This window comes from Blennius ocellaris (assembly GCF_963422515.1).
Source record: "Blennius ocellaris genome assembly, chromosome: 21".
Classification (NCBI taxonomy): domain Eukaryota; kingdom Metazoa; phylum Chordata; class Actinopteri; order Blenniiformes; family Blenniidae; genus Blennius; species Blennius ocellaris.
Window position 1 is genome coordinate 16,670,072 of NC_137670.1, and position 22,565 is coordinate 16,692,636.

The 22,565-nt window shown below is 42.4% G+C and overlaps 2 protein-coding genes across 4 annotated transcripts in view; both read right to left on the minus strand.

The window, feature by feature from the left end:
* Nucleotides 1-7,854, minus strand: part of LOC308145382 (supervillin-like) — a 41,411-nt gene extending 33,557 nt beyond the window's left edge. Inside the window, exons 1-2 of one of the 3 annotated variants that reach the window (XM_080516795.1) lie at nucleotides 6,249-6,280; nucleotides 5,873-5,940 (exon numbers count right to left, since the gene is read on the minus strand). The gene's annotated coding sequence lies outside the window, so the exon portion shown is untranslated. Of the gene's footprint in view, nucleotides 1-302; nucleotides 337-5,872; nucleotides 5,941-6,248; nucleotides 6,281-7,757 lie in introns of those variants that run through there. The other 2 variants (XM_080516794.1, XM_080516796.1) reach the window with 2 other exon arrangements.
* Nucleotides 7,855-10,557: 2,703 nt separating this feature from the next.
* Nucleotides 10,558-15,709, minus strand: LOC308145898 (glycylpeptide N-tetradecanoyltransferase 1-like; the record flags this gene model as incomplete). Its single annotated transcript, XM_080517489.1, has 12 exons — nucleotides 10,558-10,692; nucleotides 10,900-11,037; nucleotides 11,185-11,352; nucleotides 11,484-11,654; nucleotides 12,279-12,387; nucleotides 12,617-12,787; nucleotides 12,907-13,023; nucleotides 14,245-14,336; nucleotides 14,453-14,571; nucleotides 15,185-15,329; nucleotides 15,496-15,601; nucleotides 15,693-15,709. The coding sequence occupies 12 exons, from the start codon at nucleotides 15,707-15,709 to the stop codon at nucleotides 10,669-10,671; spliced, it is 1,377 nt and encodes a 458-aa protein (XP_080373615.1). The 3' UTR covers nucleotides 10,558-10,668.
* Between the last annotated feature and the right edge of the window lie 6,856 nt (nucleotides 15,710-22,565).

Sequence of the window (22,565 nt, forward strand, 5' to 3'; positions counted from 1 at the left end):
AGCATGATGACAGACAGTCAGTCTATCACCACAAAACCCACGGCTGTCTATAAGTCATCAGTCTGATGGCAGCAGTCGCAGTATGTTTGAGCGAGCAACCAAAACACAGCTCTCGGCACAGTTTTATCACGTCACAACAGTTCTCACAAATCCACGTGAAAAATAAAAAAAAATCTTTCCCCCCCCCCAACCTTTAGCTGCTTTTACAGTTAGAACTTTCTTCACTTTTCTGCACAAGCACAAGATTGTAGCACTATACTATGACGTTTTGCCATCGGAAAGCCAAGAAGGAAACCACATACATTTACCACAAGTATCAGCGAGACATCAAGACATCACTTTCCTTCCTGCTGCAAAAATAGTGGAGGCAGCTCAGGACATAGCCAGCTGCTGACACACTTTCTAGCTGAGGGAAGAGGGTGGAGAGTGGAAAAAGTTTGCTGTGCTGAGAAAACCAGGTGCGAAAAACCGAAGGGATGTCCATTTTTGTTGTTTTTTTTGGGTTTGGGAGACTTCGGGTGAGCTGCGAGATTTTCTTCCAGCTTCAGGAGCAAAACAAAAGATGGAAGTACCACATAAAACTCTTTGATGGCACAGGATATCTGAGTTACGTCCAAAAGGCCCAGTTTCCTCAATTTGAGGTTTGTTACGTCAATTCCCATACACCCCAAATATAGAAGTACCACTGCACTGAGGAGAAAGTGACGATGAACTGTTATGTGATTCAATATGCAGCAAAAAGGGAAAACAGATTTTCGAAAACAAAACTGTTTCACGTCAGTCTGTTTCTGCAACATAATTGGGCTCGATTTCTTCCCATATGGGAGATCCCCTGCTGGTTGCGACTGTAATAAGAGCCATGAAGTCACCAAAATTGTCGGTCCCGTGCCAACATAAATACCGTCGTAAAATATAATGATGTTCTTTAAAAAAAAAAAAATTAAAAATTAGACAAATTTAGACGCAGTGGTCAAAAAGGCAAAAAAAAGTGGTGTTTGCTCTGGGGGTTTATTCCGACCATATGCAACCAAATGGAGAGCAGGTGTGGGTACGTCGAGCAAACGGAGGGCCGCGGTGTTTTTGCACCTCACTTCTCAGAAGGAGGCCCTTTTAACAACCGGCGCAGAGTTTAGTCATCTGCAGCAGATTTGTTTCTAATGAGGGAAAGAAAACAGGACTTTTGCAAGGTGCAGATCTTTTCTCCTGGCCGATATGAAAATGGGACACGAGATGCTGTTTGGCTGGTCGAACCAGATACGGACTGTGCCAGGTCCTGTAATTCATTCGGCATATGTTGCATGTACTGGTGTGTTCGGCCACCCCCATGCGACAATCAACCACATACCGAGTGGCCGACGTGTTTCTCATTAAAAAGCGATCCCTAGGCACTTATGGTGTTTTAAGCGCTCTGAACGAAACAGCTGGCGGAACGAGGTTTTTAATTTTGGAGGAGCCTGAAAACACTTCATCCCGTTTAAACCGGCGTCCTCATATAGAAACGTCCTCAAAAACATGAGCGTGACAGAAGGGCGTGTGGTTTTCTACCAATGGCGCAGACTCTTCACTCACATGACTCAACTGGAAGACGGGGGGGGGGGGGGGGGGGGGGGGGTAAAGAGGGGGAGACAGGAAGGAAGTGTGGCTGAAGGAGGAAGAAGAGTCTGGGAGGGGTTGACAAAAAAATGGGAGAATGAAAAGGGCGATTGCAAGAGGAAAGAAGATGGCAAGAAAGATGGGAGAAAGGGGCTTTTGTGGGGGGTGATGGCTTTGTGGGGCATGGGTTTTCAGGGTGGCAAGAGGCCTCCGTCTGGTGATGTGGGGGCAGGGAGGTGGAGGAGGAGGAGGAGGAGGAGGAGGAGGAGGAGGATGGGGCAAAAGCAGGGCCTGAGAATAATCCATCGCTCCCTCTCCCTCCCTCTCTGTCTCACAAAGACAAACTCCCCTAAATCCCTTTTACCAGAAGTCCTGCTGACTGCAGCCAGTCACCCGAAAGCCAGTTGACATAACAACCCCCTGGGTGCTCATGCCTGCCCTCTGCTCTGCCTTGGTAATTGAGACTGTACAAATGTACTAACCCCGCTGGAGGTGGAGCTACTTTTTTGGTGAAAGAAATATTTAAACAAGTGGTGCTCCTTGACTTTAAACCTTTATAATAGTGAACAACTTGTTCCACTCAAACACAGTAAATAGTAACAGAAAAGCTCGTGTGTGCTTTACTCTATTTGACTTTTTTTTTTTTGTTGTTGTTGCTGTGAAGCTCTTTGTCCCAGGTTTCCGGCTTTCTATTTGCTGCCCGTTAAAAGTGACATATGGAAAAGCAAACACAGAGCACGCTGACATGCAAACGAGTAAAAAAAAAAAAAAAAAAAAACTCCAGGCCAAAAGAAATACACACACTAGGTCAACAGCAAGGCTGCAATCATGGAGGCCAGAGTGGTGAGTAGGAAGGGCGGGGTTTATGGTGTTTTATCTGGCCAGGGGATCATACACATGCATACACACAGAACACACAATGTGCTTAGTTGGACCCCTTTCAAAGACTTCATGGAAGCAAAACACCCACTCAGTTTTTTTTGTTTTTTTTTTACTATAGTAGCTCCAGTTAAAGCATCTACCCCCACACCGGCACACACCAAGAGCAGCTACGCTCCAGCAACACCTCAAGGGCAGGTTTAAAAAAAAATGTCTGCCAAGTTTGGATGGAAAAATGTGCAAATCATCTGAGGCGTTCATCAAGCAACTGAATCAGTTACGCCAATGCATCAGGGCCGTTCTCAGGAGAGCTGTTGTTTTGATTCATTTTTACACTTTCATGAAACTCTTTCAATATCTGCTTTGCTATTTCCCGACACCGCATTCCAACAACATGCAGAGATGAGCGTCGTTATACTTGGAATCTGACTTGGGGTCAATTTAATAAATGTATTACTTTGACTGGATGACTTCCACGTGCACAACACGAGTGGAAGATTTCTTCTGAAGACACCGTTTGACAAGCGCTCGAGGAAAAACCACTGACAGACTTCAGTCGTCCCTTCCTTCAAGCCATCCGGAGATTTTTCCACTTGCCAAAGACTCATCAACAAGGACTTCATCTCCCGGGAATAGTGGCCTGTAAGATATGGAGCACGGCTGACGAGAGAAGAAAAGGCAGCACGCGAAGGGCGGGGGCACAGAGATCAGTGGGGTGGAATGTCTCATCCGGAGAATCCTGCTGGTGGGGTTTCTCCCTCTCCGCTCTCTGGTGTCCACTGTGCAGAGCAGACACCATCTGGCCAGCTGGAATGCTCCCGAGCAGGGGGTGGAGGAGTTCAGGGGTCTCCTGTCTTGCAGGGGGATGGGTCATGGCTGAGAGATGAGAGCATTAACAGTAGTGGTATTAACCGTGTAGTGCCAGACTCCCTAAACCCTTCAACGAGGGGCCAAACACCACAAGACCAGTGTCAAATGAATTATCTTAGCGCTATACAACAATGCAGATAAGTGCTTTTATTAAACCCCGAGAACTAACTGATTCTGCATTTCTATCAATCCAACATTTCTTATACGACTATTACGGGGAAACTGTTGTACAATATACCGATTCTAGTGCTTGGAATAAGGTCTGCATTGATCTTACTTCATTAATAAACTAGGTCTAACATAAATAAGCCTGATATATATATATATATACATATATACAGACATAAAACTTCTGGTTTTTTCTCAGAATATCATAAAGAAAGTGGTTGCCAAATTGGCATTATGTCCTCAATCGGCCTGCACGTCGCCCATGCAACACTGCACATTATTGTTTTGAAGAGCGGAAGTCAATTCCCTTCTCTGATTCGCCCCCAAATTATTACAATGATGCCAAACGCCACTCTCAAAAAACATCACACAGGAGCCTTCAATGAGTCTTCCAGGCCCGCTCTAAATTTGGAGAAAGTGTCTGATCGTGGTTTTCTTTGACATGTGTGAAAAAGGACGAGTCATCCACAAACTTTCTGCTATACAGTTGACGTGCACCAAAAGTGCCGCTGTCTTGAGACACGACTCCACAACTAATGATACATTTGATTGTGAACATTTTATTCATGATGGTTTGTGGCTACATCTGCCACTCACATGGGTGTAAAAAAAAGAAAAAGGAAAAAGAAAACCCTCAAAAAAAACAATAAAACCCGGTCTGACGGACAAGCTGAGCACATAAAGTCACTCGTACTGGGAGCAAGTTCAAAGCATTCTCGTGATATTTTCCTCGCGGGCCTTTGTTTTCAATCGATGGCGGTGTCGGATGAAAATCCGCCCCGGGACTCAGCTTAAAACAAAGTGAAAGGCAGCGTGGAGAGAAAGGCCTCACGCTGCCCCGACGCATGGAAACTATTACGAGCGAGTGCAAATGAAATGAGACTCTTCAGCACAACCATATGTTTCAAGTGCCGTGCAAATATCAAACTGGTCGAAAGACGAGACTGAAGTGGTCGTCGCTGACCAAATACAGTTAAGCATGTTGGTGTTGAAGCTGGAAGCAGTCCACTGACGGCGAGCTCGGTTTATAAATATGTCGTAAGGGGATTAGTTGGAGGGTAACCCCACGCACTCATCCCTGTGGAGTCCCGCTGCTCACACTGTCACATCCTTTCTGCTTTGTGTAAATATTTGTACTTTGGACCTCCTTGGCCGTGCTGCTGACATTGAACCGTAGAAAGAGGGGAGAGATACAGTTGAGAGGGTGATTCTTGACTCCAGCGTGTCAGTTAACTGATAAGTAAGTCAAATATCCTCCAGCTCCCCATGTAGAGGAATGACTGGAAGTGAAACGACTATCGTTAATAACCAGACACTGTTGATCAGCTTTTCACTGTGTATTAAGGGAAAATATGAAGAGATATGCTAAAAACTGATTTGACATTACATTTAGTATACTGGGTAATTAATCAGCGATTGCACTTTATTGGCTCAAGGTTAAACATGTGCAAAATGTCTTAAAGACGGTTATATTTAAATCCTATCAATAATTCAGAAAAAAAAAACCCCTATAATGTATGTCTTAGTATTTATAGGCATGTTGTTTCTTTATGCGTCAGCTTTTGGGCATTTAAATTGGAAGTATAATACATTTCATGTTCCTATTTTGCCGTTCAAGCTTGAGTCTTTCTCTTCAGAGTTTTCTCTGGGTCTCAGTGTTGTGTGTGTTTCTGTGTTTGCTGTGACAGATTGGCGACGTGTCTAGGTGATACGTTTTTTCACCCAGGGTGCAGCTGGGATCATGTCCAGCACCCCGGGACTTTAAGCTATAAATTAGTCACGATATCAGTGATATGGGACTTCAGTGAAACGTTTTCAATTTAAGGTCCGTCGTGATCGTTATGGCTTCGTTATACAGTTAAACACAATTTGGCCAAAAACATAATAAAACGATCTTTAGAAGATTTAATTAAACACCACATCAAGGGTCAACATAAGGAAAAGTAGTATGTCGCTTATTTAAACTGAATGAAAGGCAGTCGGGGAAAACTTAATGTGGGCCTTTCTCTTTTAGAGTCTTGTTAAGAACCTTAATTGCCCACATAAAGCCATTTCCCAATGTGACAGAAGGGTGTTTCATCGTCCCTTCAACTACATTTGAGCAGTGCAATGTCGGAGGCAGACTCGATCAGTGCAGTATTTTCACAGCATGCTGGTCAAACTGGAGCACAATGCAAGACATAAAAGTCCAACGAAGGCACTTCTGCCCATCTGCTGCTTGAAGAAACACTAAAATCCTTTGACAGTAGCCAAAAGTGTGTAGAACAAACTGTTACACGATCACCAAATAAGAGCGGCGGCCTTCGATCTGCAGAGGAACTGCAAGTGCAGAGGACTCTGATTTCGACGAAGTCATGCAGACCTTGTTTTTCTTTTCTTTGTGCTGCAGGAATCGAAATTGTTTCACGGTGGCACTGACGACAGCTTGCCCTGGCAAAAACAAAAAAAGGCAATGAATAACAAGCCGATAACCCCAGCGCAGAGCAAAACAAGTCTCTGCAGCGGGAGCCCTCATCCCACCCAGCCCCTCTGCCAGTGTTGCGCAACACTAATCTCTGATGCAGCGAGACGCCGCCGCCTCCAGCCAGAAACCCACACACACACACACACACACACACACACACAGCGCTCAGGTGAGGGTTAATACGCAACACATAGCACTCACGTTTGATTTACAACAATGGAGCGTCTGTTTGTTTGACGTCTTTACACAGGTCAAAGAAAAGGCATGTACAGACCTGCGGGATTCTGTGGGTCGGTGGGACACGGAGAGGAGGCAAGCACAACGTGGGCCGCTCCCTGCTTGGACCCTTCACCTCCAGCTGATCACATCTCCACACCCACCAGTTATTACTCAGAGGCGATAGCACGCCGCCCACAATCTTTCTGTTGTTCCCCAACCTAATGCGGCCAGCGCTCTTATTAATGAACTTAAGAGCAACGTCAACATGTACGGTCCTGTCACAGAGCGTGGCTTATCAAGGCACGCATCAGCTCTCTTTTTACTGTATTGCACAACAGCCTGCTGGCTTGGGAGGATCTTGGGAGGCCTGTTGTGACAGAGACAAACAGGAAAATTACAGCCTGGTAAGGCTAAATTAAAAAAAAAAAACCATAGCCCTTAGATATGACGCTTCAATGAGTTTAATTTTTATTAAGCATTTACGAAAGTGTAACAACTACTAAAAGACTGAAAGCAAAATTTCGTAACACTGATTTTACGCAATTGGATTTCAAGGAGAGAAGTTAGGACACCGATTCAGTCAAATCTCAAAGTGACAGCTTAAAACAAAATAGAGAAAAAGACAAAAGTATTTCATAAGATACCAAAGGACACCTGTGCAAAGGAAAAGAGAACTCTGTTTCTTCCTGCAGAACATTACTGTATGGGATTCTTGCAGCTTTTTTTCTTTTTCTTTTTTCTTTATCACATTGTTTTCACAGGTGGTTTTTGCAGGGTGTATTCTCAAATGCTCACTCCTCTGTCACTATTTGCAAAAGGGCTGCTGGAGGGGGGGCAAGAGAACTCCACATACACAACACATCTCTGTTGACCAACCTTCAGTGGGTGAAAGGATCCTACCAACTGGGTCACTTGATATGTCACACGGGGGGGGCAGCTTCAACAAACACACGTCTGACCGATGCCTTGTGCAAAAAAGCCACGGCAATCAGCAAGTGCAATGTCAGATTCAAAGCAAAAATATCCTCTTGTATTTACTTGTTGTGGTGAGAGGAAGGAAGCAGCACTGACTTATTCATGCACTGACAGCTGCTGGCTGTATGTCCGTGTGTATGTGTGTGTGTGTGTCTGTGTAAGACAGCTTCCACGCAAAACAATACATCATATAACTGTAGGTAACACGTAGTAGCAATAAATATGACTGCCACAGTTTAGTAGTTCCCCAAACAGCCGCCGCACAGCCCGAGTTCGTTCACAGGAAGTGCAAAAGTTTGTGCAAACGCCTCAAAACAGCCGCAGCAACAGGAGTTCGGCTCCCGTGCGTCACAAAGACTTTACGCGGCGCTTTACACGCGGACCTGCCGGCTCTTAATGGAGGTAAAGCATCTGCAAGCACGAGACACGCAGAGATATGAATGAGATTGTCGTTAAAAGAAAAAAATAATAATCGTGCTAACGTGAACCTGAGCACGTCGCTGTCAGTGGGCAGCTCACTGGCAGGACACAAGGTTAAAAACAAGAGGGGGGGGTGGAAACAACAGCCCGGGAATGAATCGACACTTGCCTTCTTCAGAGGACGAGGCTGGATTTCCAATAGTCATCCTCCGCTGAACCTGAGCCGAGGCCAGTGGACGCCGAGTCCCGTCCGGGCTGAGAGAGCAGATGTGTCTGTCGAGAGCTGCGCTCAGCGCCAGTCCCCGTCTCCCAACTCAAAATCAATCCTCGCTCCTGATTGGTCAGAACTCGGCGCGGTGCTGCGTTCACGTGTCTCACGGAAACGCCCACTTTCTCTCGCTGGGCGAACGTGAGTCGGAACTCGCTGGTGTTGCGTTTACATGCAAGCGAGTCGAAAGTCACGCATAAACAGCTGGATCCAGATGTGCGCATTTCATGTTTTGTAGAATTATGGACATGTTACCTGGTAGAATAGAATAGAATAGAATAGAATCATTGTCATTATGTCACATATAACGAAATAACCGGTCCTGCTCCCTTTATGCATTAATATTCAACCATGGACAAATTGTACACGTAATACAAATTATAATATAAGATGGCCTAATATAAGATGGCCTAATATAATATAATATAATATAATATAATATAATATAATATAATATAATATAATATAATATAATATAATATAACATAACATAACATAACATAACATAACATAACATAACATAACATAACATAACATAACATAACATAATATAATATAATATAATATAATATAATATAATATAATGTAATATAATATAATATAATATAATGTTCAGATAAATAAGGGCAAAAACCGGTTACACACAAAACACATTCCTAGTCCATCACATGAGACACGCATTCACACCCATACACAATTAGAGGAAACCAGAGAAAAAACCCAGAGAGGACATGGACACGTCACATAGAACCATGGCCTTCTCACTGTGAAGCAAGCCTAACCACCATTTCACCATATGACTCAAACTATACATCCGTCAGATGAAACACAACTGATCTAATACATCTAGATTTCTGGTTATCAGTTGCAAAACATACGTGAAAGCAAGTTTTGATCTACACTGCTTTTTAAGTCATTGATTTCACTTTGCAGATATTTCTATTACGGACTCAGAAAGAAACCAAGGTAATGTGTTACACTATGTGGTAATAGACAATGCTGAAATGGTGTTTTCATTTTAAGTTATGGTACTTAACATTGTGATGTATCGCTCAGAACCTCAGTGAAAAGCCATATATTGAAGAGAATAGTGTAACCATGATATAGTATTATTGCTGACTGTATAAATAATATTAAAAAAAACCACAACACAGTTTCTCTAAAAGTGAGGAATTCACATAATCCAGTGGATGTCAACCTTTTTTATTGACCCAAATTTTTATCACTGTAAACTAAGACAACCCTTTTCTTTTCTCTGAGGATAAACTTTGGGTTTATACACGTCTCGGTGGTCTGGTGCTTCTTCAGCTTACACGGTTTCAACAAACAATTGCACCAAATTAACAATTTAAACTAACAATTTCAATATTTCTCTCCCCTCACAGTAGTCTAAATGTTAAAAAGAGACGTGACTTAAGGCCTTTATTGTTTTATTTTCATTCATTTATCATATTTATTTATTCTTGGTGACCCTTGCCCCGCCCCCCGGCCCCGCCCCCCGGCCCTGCCCCTAATGCGTACGTCATCACGTTGAGACACCTGGCGGAGCTCCAAGCACACGTGATATTAATTTGTACTTTTCAAACTTTGTCACAATGAATGGCTGAGGATGCAGTATTAATTGGAAATGCAATAAGGTAAACGAATCAAGTGTTTGCAGCTTTTCTCGAGATACAAACATTGCGTGTTGTTTATTGTTTAACCTGTGACACATGTGCGAGAGGCAGTAAATGAGGACCTTCTGCTGCAGCTACACAAGGACACAGCTATTGTTTATTGTTCCACCAACTTCATGCTCATGCTGAACACATATTGGATGATAAATGTATTGGGCTGTCCAATCTTTGAAGTGCTGATTTAATATTCTAAAAAGTGTTTTATGTATGTGTACACACATACACACACACACACACACACACAGTAATTCAAAGCAGGTGATACTCGTGCTTAAGTGGTTTATATGTCAAACGGTGTTAATGTTATTGTGCAGCGTCCCCTACTGGTCATATCACCTAAATGCATCGATCGTTTTATTGTATTATTCTAAGAGTGAGATTATAGTAAAAATCTGCTACAGATTGTTGACTTGTTTAATTTAAAAATAATTTTTATTGTCTTTCAAACCTAAAGCACTTCAGCTTTTAATTTAGTGTGGCATTTTTCCAATTGTGATTATTTGCACATGATTTATAAAGCACCTATGGAAACAGATCAATATATTTTAATGAGCTGTTTAAGAGTTTCTTCATTCATTTTTGCACATTATTTATACTATTTCACAGCGGTTGCATGCTGGGAGATGAGACAGAATTAGTCCTATTGCATGGTGTCAACCGCTGTTTATCTGCTGTGCACATGACAAACAACTTGCATGAATGGTGAGTGGGAGATAATGTGATGACATTCACGCCTGTCATTGTGAATTGGCTCCATGTGCACAGCAAATGCATTAGTCTGAGTGAGGGTGACGGACTAATGGTCTCAGAATCTTCAGTGGTCACCCCAAATCTTTGTGTCGTGTCACCGGAAGTTATGTGAACTGCCTTTTACGATACTTCCCTCGAATGTGTGTGCGTGTGCACACGTGCACTGGCACCAATCGAATGTGTTCATTCAGTCACAGACACCGGAAAACTCGCCGACTCATGTCTTTATAAATACAAATTTCCTTTATTTCCTTTCATGGTTTGAATATATGTGTGTTCTGCAGCTTGTCAGTCTTTTCTGACCCCAGATTCACGTTTAATAATGTTGATGCAACTTGACACCCGCTGTTCTGTCTCATCAGACTCGCTTTCTTCCTTCTTCCTCGCTAGTTGGGGAACACCAAGCCCACCTGTAAAACACACAGACAATTACTTGAAACACTGGTGACCAGCGCGTATATGAAGCAACAACTTCCTCCACTGAATCTCCCAAAAATGTGTGAAATCCAAAGTGTTAAGTCTGACGGGTCAATAATGTTACCAGCTGTCGGTTTAGGGACCAATGACAAGATGAGTTTCAACATACAGAAGGAGATTGATTTATTTTGACATGTTACCTTGTTGGGACTCATATTGGGACACATCCAGTTATACAAGTAGTAATGGACGTCGGTAGGACTGACGTTGAACTTCAACTTGTCCAGGAAACTGGTGTTGTTCATCACGTCCAGAGCAGTGAAGACGTCAAACCCTTTCTGTTGGCGAGGAAAAAGGAGATTTATGTTGTCTTCATGTACACAAAGTCAGTATTCAAACGCTTTTACAAGTAGTAAACAGTGTTAAATTACTTTGTATGTCCTCGCTCTATGCCGTAATACCGTGTTTTATTCTCACACACTTACAGATTTGGCCAGAACCAGAGCATCCTCCACGAGGTCGACCTGGCCGGTGGCCGTCGAGGCGGCGTAAAGGAGGTGAGCCGCTCTGAGCTCCGTGTGGACCGGATGATTCAGCACTCTGAAGGAGACGCTGTAGAAACTAACCACATCTGTCAGTGCGCCATCATCGCCCTGCACGTGAGGAGAAAAGGTAAAGCAGAGTTTAGATTTGGGCTTTTTTTGTTGGGGGGTTTTTCCCCCAACGTAGTGAGTGAAGAGGGTAAGGGGAATACATTTAAAGCGGAGAAACGGAAAAGTCCAACCTCCACCACATATGTGTCAACCACGTTGTCCCTCGGGAGCAGCCAGTGTTCGACGTCCTGCAGGGACAAGAGCGGCCCGAGGTGGAACTGGCTGAGGTTTTCCTGGAGCAGCGAGTGAATCCCCGGGGTGTCGTCTTTGGTCATCTGACGTAGACCTTGAATCTTTGTCTTCTGGGGGGGCGAAGCAAACAGAGGAAGGACATATCAGGAGAGGCAAGAACATGCTAAATAATTCAGAATGAATAATTGTAAAAATAAATGAATGAATGAATGGTTTATTTCGGTTACAGTTTCAGTATAACTGCAGTTGATGAATTTTTGTGCAGTTCATGGTTCACACACCTGTGATTTTTCACTGTTTCCACAATATACTTGTGACCGAAATGGGTATAGGCTGAAGCCAAGGCTTATTTTAGCCTATCCCTTAAAAACCCGTGCGGTTACCCCAGACACCAGTGATGCAAAAAATATAATAACATTTTAAAAAAGCAACTGGAGAAAGAAAAAATTAATAAATAAACATAGCAGTCGTGATACGGGAGAAAAAATTAATATGGAACATAACAGAAGTAATACATACACAAACCCAACCAGACACAAAGAAGTAACAGAAATTATTGTTCATTGTAACCATTAATAAATAATTTGTTAAAATTTTTATTTTTTCATATTATAATAAAATTATTAATTAAAAACATGTATTTGTTTATTTGAAGTCCAGCCTCTGAAGTTTGTGACGAGAGACGCAGACGCGTTTTAACACCTTGTTGACACCAGATGGCAGCACAGACTAACCTCAGGCAAGCGGTTGAACTTGAGCGCTCTCTGCAGGGTCATGTTCCGTTTCAGACCTGGGTAGTCGACCTCCATCAGCTTTCGGGGATTCAGCGGGCGATGCCACTGTCTGAAAGCATTTTTAATTTGTGTTGTTTTTTTGAATGTTTATTTGGCTGTGTCAGTGTGGAAACACTCGAGGGGTAACGCAGTGACATTTATGCACCAAAACAAACCCTGCGTGATCAGAAGAAGAAAAAATAAAAGTGTTTTGTTTTTTTTCTCCCTAAAAATTAAAAGATGCATTGCTTTGTTTTCGGTCAAATTAGTGTGACTCAGCTGTGAAATGTGAATAGTACCTGCAGGAGCTTAGCGGCGTAGGCAGCAATATTCCAGCTGTGTAGACAGCCTGGCGGAGGCCCTGCTGGTTGACCCGTCTGGTGAGCTCCCGGATCAAAACGGGAGTCATCCGCTTCAGGCGCAGCTTCTTATGAACGCACAGGAACTTGACCTGGGCCGCCCGCTTCTCCCTGCTCGACGCGTTTCCAGCCTTAGCTTTTTAGTCTTCAGAAAATTGCGTTCAAGCTGTGCTCCGACTACTCAAAATATTACTCATCAGATGTCACGCGTGTATTTATGAGCTACTTACGCCTCGTATATGCGCACATCGGCGGGGACGGCGGCGATGAAGCCCACTAACTTCTTGTTGGCGTCGACTCTCACGCCGCAGTGCCAGAGGGCCTGCCAGCTGGGAGGCTGCAAAGCCCTGAAGAGGAAATGAGTGACGTCTTTAGTATGACTCTCAATGAATGGTGGATTTAATGGAATGTGATTACTTACACTTCCTGAGTAACAAGAAGAAAGGGAAAAAAAAAAGAGTAGGATTGACAAGACTAGGCTCAATGAATAATGCTGTTTCCCTTAACCTCGGGGCCCATTCCTGGAAAGTGAAAGTCATTTCTTTTTGTTTTGAAAGGAAAAATCGTCACATTTTTATGGTGTCGCTTAAGGTGGTGATCAGTTATATAGATGAGGAAAAGGCCGAAGTGAAGAGTTTATAGTTGAAAATGATGTCCTCCTTTTAAGTGTAATACAAAGGTATCAATGCAAACTGCATGGACATTAAACAGAAATGTAGAAGTAGCTGTACAAGCATCAGGCCTTGCTGAAGGACCCAGACTGGGGTTCAAACCAACACACTTCTGGCTACAAGCTTGACCCTCCTGAACCTGAGGTCTGCAACCTGTTCTGGAGCCTCACGTGGCTCTTAAAGCCAATCTGCACTGGCTCCCTGAAACTTTCAGAAAATTCAATCCAAGTGTCTTATTTCATGTGCACACCATATTCAAATGTGGTCTGGGAAAAACAGCTCAAATGGTCACGGTAAAATCACTAAAAGCAGTCCGAAAAGGCTGGAATTGTTAATATGCATAAAGCTGTTCTAACCATTAAGAAATTGACAGTGACTTCAAATAGCTACAATTACTGATATACTTAAAAATGCTAAAGAGGGGAAAATCTGTGGAAGAAAAAAAGTGTTAAAATTGGCTACAAAAGCCCCAAAAAAGAAAAAAGTAATAAAATACAATAGAATCCAACATCATGTTTTAGTATGTAACATTTCTTTTTTGTTGGTAGAGCGGTCGTCTTCCAATTGGAAGGTTGCAGGTTCAATTCTAATTTCGACCTGTCCACTTGTTGAAGTCTCCTTGAGCAAGACACTCAACCCCCAAACTGCCCCCCGGTGGATGGAAGAGCATGACAACTGCCTCCATGTGGCGTGTGAATGTGAATGGGTGAATGTGATTACCATAAAGTGCGTTTGGATTGCTCAAGCAGGTGATAAGTGAAATCTATTTACCATTTGGTTGAAAATCAGAAAAAATGGTACATTTGGCCATAAATGTCGCAGATCCCCGCTCTAAACTCTGGGCAAATAATTGGTTCTACAACATGTTCGTATTTGAAAACTGTACTTGGAGCCTACCATTGCAGATACTCCTCGGAGAATTCAGATCTCATGGTGTTGTCGTCATCGTCTGTGTAGTTCTCGTTTAATAGATTGCTGAGCTCCTTCAGCTGAAATGACGGAAAAACATTCAACCCGATGACCTTCAAAAGCCTCCCACTATGAAACTTGTTCAGTTCTCCACACTGGCTGAGTGACACGTCTCTTCTCAGTGAGAGTAAGTTACCACTGGAGGGCTGCTGAGGTCCAGAGTGTCCCAGGAGAAGCCCTGCGGGAGCGAGTAAGGCTCCTCTCTGAATCCTGCTTCACCCTCAGTTATCGGGCCATGAGTGGTAACGCTGTCGCCTGAAGACACAAGTATAAAAGCGAAACGATTCGGTGCCAGATGAGGCCCACAGAAGAAGATAAATATTTCAATCGCAGTGGATATTTGAAGTAATAAGCATATTTCCGTTTTATACCTTTAATTGATGTTTTTTTGCATCAACACCGGATGAGACCCTGTACTTTCCATTTTGGATACAAGCTTCTCTCGAAAGTGAATTAAACATAAAAGCCTGAACAAATATTAGCAAAATTCATATCTGTTCATTTAGAAAACCCAGAAAATCACTCTGTGACGCCATAGAGATGCTGGAAACGTGGGAATTAAAGTATAATATTGACCATTTCTTAGCAGTGGATAGTAGATGTTCCATTACAAGGGTATTTTTTTTTGCATTTTGCTCAGTAATGATTTAATATTCTGCAGATAGAATAGACTTGATGATTCATGTTCTCATTTCATTTGATTAAAAATAAATTGCAGCCAGAAAGTAGCCTGCCAGAAAATCTCCATCTTGCTATATATTTTCTGTTTATGAAACCAAAGAGTTGAAATGTTAAGTCACCTTCAGACAGAGTAAGGCTTCTTACTACGGGCACGACATAGACCAATGAAAGCATTTTTTTCCGTTACCCAGTTTGGGGACAGGTTGTGTTTCCCAGAAGTGGTAAATGCGATTCTTTGCCTGCTGCAGGGTTCTGGGCAGAGCTGTGCCGAAGGAGAAAAGGTGGAGGGCTTTTTGAAACTCTTGCTGCTCTTTCTCTGGCAGCGAGTCCAGCTGGAAAAGATCAGGGTGGAGGAAACGACAGGTTACGCTGCGTGTCGATGTCAATGAAACTGAGCAACATGAAACACAAAATCCAGATAATTTGCTTATATTTATTACGTGAAGACAAAATGTGCACCAGACTCTCTCTCAAAAAAAAAGAAAGTAAGCCACAGACCAATTCAAATGGGTCTCTCCGCCCCTGTGGTCTCCAGGCCTCCTTCTTTTGCTTCTGTTTTCCCTTTTTAATGCTCCCACTTTCCTCCTCCGTCAGCTTCTTATCTCTGAAAGACAATTTTTGCTCTGACGTTCCAGCGTATCTCCATATATTCATTTCAGTCCATTCCTGTGAAAACAGAGCAGCGGTGTACTTACGTCTGCGAGTCGGCCATCGTAAATAAGTGCAGCTTCATGCGGCTGGGTTGAACTGAGGGTGTTTTTTTTTTTTTTTTTTTTGACACATTTGCAGTTTTTCATCCCTTATCTCGACAAGCAGCGAGGGGAGGAGAGAGCAGCCGCCTCCGCCGCCCAGCCCCACTCCCACCCAGTCGATAGATAACCCAGAACAATGGTTAACAGTTAAATATAACTTCTCGTGGTCTTTATGTGTCAGGCGGCTGCTGAATGCAGCTTTCTGACAGATTAAAGCTTGCAGCAGCGTCATCCAGGTATCGAGTTCAATTAGCTGTGGGTTTGTAATAGCAGGGTTCCTGGTCCTCCATTGCTTCGCGGCTTCGTTTAAGGCAGCTCACACGCTGGTTTGAAGAACTAATTTGATTACGCAACGGATGAGATATTTTTGCTCAACAAAGATGTTTCATGTATTATTATTATCTGGTATTTCCTTAAATTAATTTTTTTGTTAAATGTAGTGAAAACATAAGCAGAGGTTGCTAAATATCACCTCAAACACAGACTGTGCCGTCAGCATTCTGTTGACGACGCGGAGGCGTCATTAAAGCAGCCTTAAGGAAATATTTCTTCAATATAAATGGCGGCATTTTAACAGTTTCTCAGATGATATAACCAACTTTTCAACAGCTCGCCGTGCACTTGCTGGATTTAAGGTCAGAGATCGGAGCTCGGTGTCAACCTGCTGACCACTGAGTCATTGTGTTCCGGGGGAAGAAAAATATATTTTCTTTGTTGCAGAGAGAAGCGTTATACTTTATGTGAGAGGTAGAAAAAACTAAGCATTCATGAGAATTAAAAAAAAAAAAGATGTATACAAAAGGTAAATCCATAAAGGTGTTTGCAGCTTCAGACGTTTCGCCTGGTTGTAATAGCACTGAAAACAGAGTGGCTGGAATACCGTTTGCCATATCTGCAATATGTAGCCTAATTAAATGTATAATATATATTTTTTCCAGTTATTAAGAGGGTTCAGAAAATGTAAAAACATTTTTTTTTTTTAATTCGATAAAATTTTAACTGCCTCCCGTCCCTATACCTCTTAAGGGGAAATGACATCAATCATCAATCACATGGACGTTCTGGATCGTTTGGCCACACAAAACCGTCCACATTCACTCCCTGTCAATAGTCTTAATAGCAACATCTCTCACATTGCACACGCCGCTGTCTCCCCTCCGGGAGGTTGAGTGCCGTCCCTGTGGAGTCTGTTGCGCCGTGCTTGGATTCGTCTGGTGACGATTCTCGCGAGTACCCAGCTCAGTTCATTCGTGCTATAAATGGTCCACTCCGCTTTGATCCGAGTGTTTTAAACCGAAATGTAAAATAGATGCAGCCTACATCTGTCTTTTTTTTTTTTTTTTTTTAAAGTGTTGCCTTGAGCTCTTTTTTTTTTTTTTTTGTCCATGCTTCACGCGTCTACTGTGTTATTATCCTGCCACTCAAAACTAAATGCTAACAGGATGCTACAAACACCTGCCATCCTGCAGGGTGACTGGCGGTGCAGAGTTCATGACCAGCTGCTGATTGGATGTTGACGAGGCCCGCGGATCAGAGAAAACACGAGACTTGGGATGTTAAGATATTCCAACATCATGCCGGGCATAATATCATTTGTTGTAATGAAGACCGGCTCCAACCACACTTTTTCTTGAAGTGTTGCTAAAGACTATGAGAACTTTGGTTTGGTATTCCGGCTGGATAGAAGAAGGTGGCGGCACAGCTGGCTCATCTGCACATCCTGGAGGCGACGGCAGCGGCACGGGAGGAAAGACCAACTGAGCAGCAGTCAACAGATCTCCCGCGAGCGCCGAGTACGCACTACATCTGTGCTCATCTCTTTCTCTACCAATCCATTTGCTTTCGTTTGAGCAGTGTCAACGTTTCAAAGGTTCCCTCTCTTCCAGCAAAACGTCGTGTCAGTTTGGTCCCATAGCTAAACCAGCTCCAGAGACAAAAGCAGCCTCAAGCTGCTCGTCACCTGGAAAATGTTTTAGTTTGATTTGTCAAGAAACTTTTCAGATGATCAAGTGTCTTCATGTACAAATATCGGAGGAAATGATTCACAGTGTAAACAGACACTCGTCATGCATTTAAAAAAAAAAAAAAAAAAGGTGCTTCATATGCATATGTCTTGATATTTACAAACTAGTGCTTTATGTTCCAATTCATTCATTCACTCATGTTTAATATCCAATTAATTTAAGGTCACAGGAAGCAGGGAGCGCATACCAGCTGGCTTTGGACAAGAGGCAGGATACAACAACCAAAGGTCACCGGCCTATCATAGGACCACTGCAGACACACACACACACACACACACACACACACACACACACACACACACACACACACACACACACACACACACACACACACACACACACACACACACACACACACACACACACACACACACCTATTCACCATTGCAGGGCCGTCGGAGTCGCCAATTAAGCTAACAAGCACGTGTGTACCAACGTCCCTCAGTGAGGGCTGAACTCTGCATTCGATTGGGGTCTTGTGAGTTGAGAGTAATCACTAGTTATCACTTCACCACAGCGACGCCATCCACCTATCCCATTACTATTCAGCTTTATCCAGTTCAGGGTTGTACGGCCTTGAAGCAAAACCAACCGTTTTCAGATTTCGCATAAATTGGGCCGAAGGCTGAAGGTGGCGTCAATTCGAGACGGTGCACCGACACTCGTCCACAAAACTGCAACTCTGGACAACTCCGCCATGAGATTCCGGACAACCTGTCCATGACAAATTTGTTCAGCTTCGTTGATTTCAAGGATTTCAGAGTATATTTGACACATTTGGCAGGATTATTGATTGTAATAGTTTGACACAAAAACATACGAGTGTATTATGTATTGACAATATTGTGTATTTTTAAACGTCTTTGATTTGGCAAACAGAGGATTTGTTGGAGCTTAATAATAATCAGCTTGGTTTATGAGTCAAATTCTTCTGAAATAAAAAAATAGGATCAGTGTTTGTTTTATAATTATTTCCCCATATGGTCACACCGTAACTGACATATGGAAGAATGAGGGAGTTATATAATAAGTTGAGTGAATTTTGATCTAACACAGATTTGCTACATTATTCCAATAGTTTTTATTTTGACTTCAGGATATTGATATGTGGCTTCCAACTAAGCTTTTCCTACATTCCTAAAAATGTATTTACATGGCACTTGTTGACTTTGTTGACCATTAAGAGAATGGTAAACAAAGGCATATGATGCTAAACTAAATACATATGGACATATACTAGATGTATGAAATATATATACAATGTTGTTTATAAATGACAGGATTTATTTTGTCAAAAATATTTTTTTAACTCTCATCCATTGACGAGTCGTCCATTAACCTTTTTCGTGTTCTTCCAACTTCCTCCCACTCTCCAAAACAAATCTTTTGATGCAACTCCTCACTCCAAGTTATGTGTGTGTGTGATTTTCTCTTTTATATACTTCCTGTTTGTCCTGTCTGGACACTGGCACTAAACTCTAATAGATGCTTTGCAGCGACATTGGCAAAACGGAGGATTTCTGTCCAAACACAGGGGCGAGGCTCCGTTCATGTTTCGCTCGTTTCTTCTTCGTGAGTTGACGCGTATTGACGTTCTATTCTTGCGCAATCACGTCGGCTGCCATTCGCCTTGCGCTTCATGTCGGCAAGCCGTGAACTTATAAGATTGTTGGAATTGCACAGTGTGTTGCGCACGTTTTGGTAAGAGGTTTGCAGTGTGCATTTTCAAGATATTTGTCAGCCTGCCGTCATACTGCGACTATTCGTAAGACGTTCCCTCCCTACCTGAGAGAGACTTGCCGGGGTCATCAGCTGGTCTTCATCTTCAAAGCTGCTCCCAGTCTTTCCACGGCGGCTCTTATTTTTAAAAATCTTGTATCACTTTGTTTGTTTCAATGTTGGTAAATCTCTGTGTGCTTAGCGATTTACTGACTACAAACTAAAAACCAAACGGGAGTTTAAAGATCTTACGTGGTGAAACAGGTGAGAGGCAGTTTTAAGTGGAGAGAAAACGCACAAATTGAATGTAATGACTAGTAAGAACCAGTGGCAGAAAGTCAGTCTGATACCCAGACATCTCTGAAAACGCAGCACATTCCCCATCCACGACCTTATTTAAGAGAAATGTTTGAAGTTGTCGGCTCAAAGAAACAGCCAGAAGAAATCTCCTCTGTACCCTTCAGAACCTGTCGTCTTCTTTTTTATTAAACTTATGCTTGAATCACTACTTTTACCCATTTTTTCTGCAAGTGAGTGAAAGTTTGTACTTTTGCCGACATATTAGCAGAGATGACTGTTCAAGCCTTCCAGAACCCTGCTGTTATTGCAGTATATCTAATCTTACGTACCTTAATATCTCACTTATGTTCATTTCTAAGCCTCTAGGTGGTGCAGGAACACCTACAGTCAATCAGCAGCTCCCTGCAGTGTGTGGATGTGAAGTATTTCACTCGGGGGATATGAGGATAACTAGGCAAAGGTCTGTATGTGTGTCTACACGCACGCACGCACACACGCACGCACACACACACACACACACACACACACACACACAGAGTCAGAACCATTACTAATCTGTAAATAGATCTGTATTGCTGTGATCTCTCCACCGAACAAGATCCTCCTCGCTTTACCTCGCCCTCTCTTCTTCTTCTTCTCCTTCTCCATCTCCCTCATCTGTCTCTGTGTCTGTGACTCTGTTGTTTGTGAGATTGGATGAATGAGCAACACTCTTTGCATCCCACTTTCTCTCTGCTGACTCTTGTCTTTCACTCTCTGACTCACTGTCTCTAAGATTTCTTTTTCCGCTTGTTGTGCCCTCATGTCTCTCTCTCTCTCTCGCTCTCTCCCTCCTTCTTCTTGACAGCCATGACTGTCATGTAAGTCATTACGTTTTGCATTCAGCCACAGTACCTTCTGCATGGGATTGCGAATTTCAAGAGTCTCGCCTTCCACATTTCCTTTCGCTGCTCTCCACCTGTTTCTGTCTGTTATTTTAATTGGATAAAGATTCATTTTTGCCTGCATGGTAGTTTTATAGTTGAGTCAGTCATTATGGCAATCCAGCTTTTGTTTCTGTCCATACAAATGTCAGTGTCCTTGCCATTGTTAGTGTTTATAGCATATTGATCTCTTTGTTTTTGTGGTTTCACTACAAAAACAAACGGCAGCACCTACTACTGGCTCAGCACACAAACTACCTCCTCTTTAACATTTATGACTTTTCCATTGTTTTTAAAATGTTGCTGTGCAAATGCAAAATGCTTTTTGCAAAAACTGCGTTTTTTTCATTGGCCTAAGAATTTTAATATAATATACAGTATATAATACAGTCAGCTGTACTACCAGTCAACCATAAAACAATATGCACCAAGCTGATTGCTAACACTAGATTTAAAGCATTTAAATGTACTGATAATGCAATTTCATTCTCTCTAATGCTTGTACATCTTTCCACCAAGGAGGACCGCTGTAACTCCAATACAAAAAGAGTCTAAACTCTCTATTTCACACTTTTTAATAGTCTTATTACTTGTGATAGCAAACTGTTGAGCTTGTAAAGAAAACTGAGAACTCAAAAAGGTTTTCATGACCTAAAAAACCCCCCCGTGAGAATTTTTAAATGAGCAGACACTCTGAACAGATGAATAATATATATTTTTGTGCCGTTTGTTGTTTTGACATCAGAAACAACCCCACAGGTGAGATCAAATCCCCAGAAAGTGGAAACCTTGGCAAAATTAGCCACTAAACAAAACCTGTGGGTCAAATCGTCCGGCTAAATTGGAGAAGGCAGCGGCCGTCTCTTCCCTGCCTCTGGATTAGTGCCGGCCTGGCTTCTGGGCTCTAATCAGCATCGTTTCATCAAAGAGTTATGGAAACTACTTTGATGTTTCTAACAACTCAGAAAATGAACAGCCGGGGTTTTGTTCTGATTGGAGGATCCTCCCTCTTAAGTCGAGCAATCACACGATGTTGTTTGTTGATATTATTTGGCTGTGTCGCTCGGCCTTCACGACTGAACCCAACAGTATTTGCTTTCACCTTGAGCTCTCAGCTGAATATTGTTGGCTCTCCTGTTTGTTTGAGAGAAGTTAAACTAAAGTCTCTTGACAATTTGTTGTTTTTGTACAGCATCTTGCATTCAAAGCCTGTTTGTCAAGGGGACTCGTATTGAAACTGGTTGATTGAGGGTGAAGTTGATAGCTGAAGGTGGAAGTGGAACTATTGACTTTACAATAATGGCTACTGTATCCATAACTGACTTAAGTTTAATCTTATTATTTGTGGTTTTAGGATGACACACAGGTGAAATACATTTACAAAACTGATGATGATTGATATTAAACCCAAAATATATAGTTAAACTTGTGAGTTTGTTTTATTCTCAAAATTTCTGAGTCTATTGTTTTACTACAGGATCCATCAGCCTTTTGACATTCACTCTTAAAACATATGTTTCAGCCACTGATGCCTTGTATCAGTGGCTAATTACCTTTTCTGGACGGACACACATTTTTACCATTTAACATTTTTAATCCCCACTTCACGCAGTACAATTCCCAAAAAGTTTAAAGGAACCTTGTTAACACACTATGAATCTAGTTTCTTTGTTATATTATGTAACGTTGACTTCTTTTTCACTCTGTGGTTTAATTCAATGCCTCATTGTATTTGTTGGACAGTTTCAAACTTTCATTTTCCATTTTTTTGACAACAAAAGATGATTTCAGCTCTCGTTTTGTTCATTGCTTCATTGAAGCCAGAAACAGTTAAGTCTCTTGGTTGACTT